The following is a 4157-nucleotide window of genomic DNA, read 5'->3' on the forward strand; positions in this document are numbered from 1 at the left end:
TAATCTCATGGGGAGATGGCTGGATGGAAAAGGGTTGAGGCAAGGCTTCTCTTGGCATGTGGAGCCCAGGGAGGTGCTTCTCTGCCTTTGAGGAATATCCACATTTGGGTCTTGGAAACTCTTCACAACCCCAGGCCGCAACATAATCTTGTGTTTTGGTGCAGCTGGTGCCCTTCTCTCCTCCTCGGATCCCCTATGTCATGACTGAACTGTTTTTTAAGACCTTTTTTGCTGATGGAGGCCGTGCCTGGTTGGACGTGTTGTAAGTAGGAGCCCTCTGGCAGCAGTGCTGCCAACACCTGCAGCCCCACTCCATGAGCACGGCACAAGCACAATGAGCCCAGCTCTCCCACCCCAAACAGGAAACACCCAGGCCTCTGAGAAAGGGCAAACAGCTTCTGTGGCATGACCCCATCCTCTTGTCATCTCTCAGCACAGGAGATATTGTTGATCCAGGCTTGAAACCACAGGTGAATTCCTGCAAGATCCCGAGGCTGGTGAAGAAGCTGCTGGCTCTGCTTCTTAAGCCTCTGGTGAGTCCCTGTCCCTCAGGAGAGGAATGGGGGCTTCCCAGGGTGACACAAGTAACTGCACCCCCACTACATGTCCCTAAGGATCCTCCTGCCTTTCCAGTTTCCCCGCCTGGCTGCCTACCTGAGTGCCTTGGCAGGAATGAGGTAAGATGGCATTGTCCTCATGGATGTCCATGGAAATGGGTGGTACCTTCTCCTCTAGGCATCCATGGCTGGGGGGACTGGATTCACAACAGGCTGTGATCAGCTCTCTGCAGGGGTTGTCCTTCATTGCTGGACATGGCTTCACTGCCTCTAGTGATATCCTGACAGGAATGAGGCATTTGAATGGATAAGGTCATTACAGGAAGCCTGTGGAAGAGATGAGTATTAAATCCAGGCCCATCAGGGAAACCTTCTCTCCAGCACTTCCAGACATTTGCTGTTTAATTGCTTGGCCAGATGCCAAAGGAAACTTTAGGAAGATTGTGAAACCTGTATTGTTTTAAGCAATTGCCAAAATCACCAGGGCTTATCAATCCAGAGGACTATTTAAGCAATTCCTCATCCTCTTAAAGCTTAAAGATGTTGCTATGATTTCCACTTGCAGGTCAGTGAAGGAGATGTGGAATCATCACCATCAAATACAGGTGTGTTTTGAGAACTTTACTCTCTGGCATCATGCCACAAGTTGAGGCTTTGTGGCAAGCACCAGGTCAGAAAGTCATCGGTTTGGAAAGGGATTGTGCAGGGGAGGGATTGCTGGGGAGGAGACAAGATGGAGGGAAATGCACAAAGAAGGGTAGGAATGGGTAGATGGGCTTTCGAGTCAGCCCAGACAGGACTTCATTGGTTGCCTGCAGTGCTCATTCCCAGGCACAATGAAGGCTGTCCTGGGAGTGGGGATGGCTGAAGTGGGACCTTTCAAATTCCTGGCCACGGTCTGGCCACATGCTGTGGAGGCAAACACACACTCCTCTGCCTCATCCCTCAAGCACTGCTGCCTGCTGCTGCTTCCTCAGCTGTGCCTGGAGAGGCTGAGATGCTCCAGGCATGGACATGGCTCCATGGCATCCCCCTCTCCTCGCCCAGGTGTACCGCTCCCAGTTCATCGCCCGGTGGAAGGAACTCCAGCTGGACGTTGTGCTGTGCCCTGTCCTGGGACCAGCCTTCACCACGGGATACCCTGGGAAACTCCTCAGTAAGTGAGTTTGGGGCCTTCCCAGGAGGGCAGAGAACCACAGTGTCTGAGACTGAAGGGAAACATCCACCACCATGGAGCTTCACTGCCCACCCAAGCATTTTATGGGAATTGGGAAGGAAAAGTAACTCTAAAGAGCTCTCTGAGCAGGTGGAGACAGACACATAGTTCTCAGGGGCTTCAGTGAATATGGAATGTGTAAGTTTGAAGTAAGACAGGAGGCTGTGACTGCCTGCATCCTCTCCTGCTTCTCTCAGCTGCCATCTCCTCCACGATGCTGTACAACGTCTTGAACTTCCCCGCCGGGGTTGTTCCTGTCAGCACCGTGACAGAGGCTGATGAGGAAGAGCTAAAGCTTTACCAAGGATGCTGTGATGACCCCTGGGACCGGACACTGAAACAGGTATGGGAAGTGTGGAGCAGAGACTGCTGACGGAAGCTCAGGTAACAGTTTCAATGATATCAAGGGCTCCTAAATATCTCCATCAGCATGGGCACAGGGCAAAAAAATTCGTATCTTTTTTATACACCCTTGCTAATCCCCAAATCCACCTTGAATACACCCCTTGTTTTTTGCCCAAGCCCCCAAATGGTTAAGTGACTAAGCTTTGGGGGGACTAAAGGATCTCCCCCAGGCTGGGTAGGTTGAAGCCAGCAAGGAGCAATGCAGCAAAGCTTCTGGGAGCAGGTCCTTGCAACAGCCACAGCCCACAGCACTGCACTGCACTTTCCCCCTGCTTCATGACGCCTTCAACCAAGCCCAGGCTGTCACTGGAGCATGGATCAGGAATGAGGATGCTGAAGGAAAAGGGATCTGCCTACAAGACAGCTCAAAGCAGAGCTGGCTGGGGTGTGTGCGGGGGAAGGTGTTTCAAACATGTTACCCTAGATTTGGCAAGCATTTCCATCACAGAAGAGCAAGAACCTTCCCTCTGCCCAGCACATTAACAGGGCTCAAACTCCAACCTCCACACTCTCTGGGATGAGTCACAGGCCTAAATCAAGTCCCCAAAATCTGCTGGAGGTCTGAACCCCCCAGATGACCCCTCACTGCTTGTGCACCCACTACAGGCTGTGTCAGGAGCTGTGGGGCTGCCCGTGGCCGTGCAGTGCGTGGCCTTGCCGTGGCAGGAGGAGCTGTGCCTGCGCTTCATGAAGGAGGTGGAGACCCTCAGCCGTGACAAGAGAGTGGCATAGTCACCATGGTACCCAAGGAGAAGGGACGGCGCTGCACGACTGCCACCAGCAGTGCAGAGACTACACTGAGGAGGGGAGGAGGAAGGAAACGCCACCTCCTGACCCCTCTCCTTGCCAATAAGGAACCAAGGATGCCCTGCAGGAACTGGCTTAAGATAGGTTCAAACAGTGATAAATCTAGGAGCTGCACCTTCCTGCAGGGATGGCCATGGATGTGGGTTCAGCCCTTCACCCCCATTTCCGTCAGTGCTGCCTCTCACAGCAGGGCGGTGCTGTGAGGGAAGGATTACAGAAATTCAATAGTATTTTCTTGCTGGCACTGGAGTAACTTCATAAGGATGTAACTGTGGGCTGCCCCATGAGGAATACAGCCGTGTCCGTCACTTCCCATCACTATATTTTGCTCATAAAAATAAAAATTTAACTATTAAGCAACTCTTATCATGAGCTCCAGTAATCCTTCACTGAAGGTGATGATTCTATAAACAAAGTCACTACTCAGAATCATACAAACACCTGCCTACTGGACATTAAATGGCATCTAGCATGGGAACATTCACACTTATCCACAGCCTTGCTAGATGTGAGGGACAGCAACAGTCGCTGGCCTCTCCACAGCACCAGATCTCCAGCATCCCAAGCACATTTCCAACCCCACAGGAGGGGCACTCTTAGGAACCCCTGATTTCAGGACCTCAGGCTGCTCTCTCTGAAGGCAGGAGATAAGGAGAGACAGATGCAACTCATTTACGCAGATGGTGAGATCCCGGACAGAAAGGCTGAGATCCCCGACAGAAAGGCTGAGATCCCCAGATGGTGTTTGTTTACCCAAACCTGCTCATGTAGGATCAAAGCAGACAGGAGGGAGAGAGCAGGGCCATTTATCCTGTCCCACACAGGCAGATAACTAGCTCCCTCTAATAAGACCTCTCTCTTTCCTAGATTAAACACCTCAGTCTCAAACAGATAAATATTCAGGAAACACCACAGCAGGTCTTTCTCATTTATTCCCCATGTCTACAGCAAAAAAGCAGACTTCCTTTGGGACATTTTAGAAAGAAAAATAAATATAAAGCAGTTCTGCTCTCCCTTAAAGATTGGGGTATCTCCTGACAGCAGATGGACAGAGTCTGTCGCCCCTTCTACATCCGACGTAATTTGCAGAAATACATCGGCCCAAAGTTGGCTGCGAGGTGAGGCAGGACAAGCTCCCCGAGCCGGCAGTCTGAGACGAAAGAAAACGTGCG

The 4157-nt window shown here is 51.5% G+C and overlaps 2 protein-coding genes across 2 annotated transcripts in view; one reads left to right on the forward strand and one right to left on the reverse strand.

The window, feature by feature from the left end:
• The window catches only part of LOC103621905 (vitamin D3 hydroxylase-associated protein-like), a 9864-nt gene extending 6513 nt beyond the window's left edge, over nt 1-3351 (forward strand). Inside the window, exons 9-15 of the mRNA XM_008640768.2 lie at nt 165-262; nt 434-533; nt 634-677; nt 1123-1162; nt 1605-1713; nt 1971-2116; nt 2785-3351. Coding sequence (XP_008638990.1) covers nt 165-262; nt 434-533; nt 634-677; nt 1123-1162; nt 1605-1713; nt 1971-2116; nt 2785-2910 — 663 coding nt within the window. The 3' untranslated portion in view covers nt 2911-3351. The remainder of the gene's footprint in view (nt 1-164; nt 263-433; nt 534-633; nt 678-1122; nt 1163-1604; nt 1714-1970; nt 2117-2784) is intronic.
• Nucleotides 3352-3899: 548 nt separating this feature from the next.
• The window catches only part of NSUN4 (NOP2/Sun RNA methyltransferase family member 4), a 3311-nt gene continuing 3053 nt past the window's right edge, over nt 3900-4157 (reverse strand). The window contains exon 5 of the mRNA XM_017743603.1: nt 3900-4157. This exon is cut by the window's right edge and continues 157 nt beyond it. Within this exon, the coding sequence (XP_017599092.1) occupies nt 4053-4157 (105 nt within the window). The 3' untranslated portion in view covers nt 3900-4052.

Source organism: Corvus brachyrhynchos, unplaced genomic scaffold (genome assembly GCF_000691975.1).
Source record: "Corvus brachyrhynchos isolate BGI_N302 unplaced genomic scaffold, ASM69197v1 scaffold48, whole genome shotgun sequence".
Taxonomy (NCBI): Eukaryota; Metazoa; Chordata; class Aves; order Passeriformes; family Corvidae; genus Corvus; species Corvus brachyrhynchos.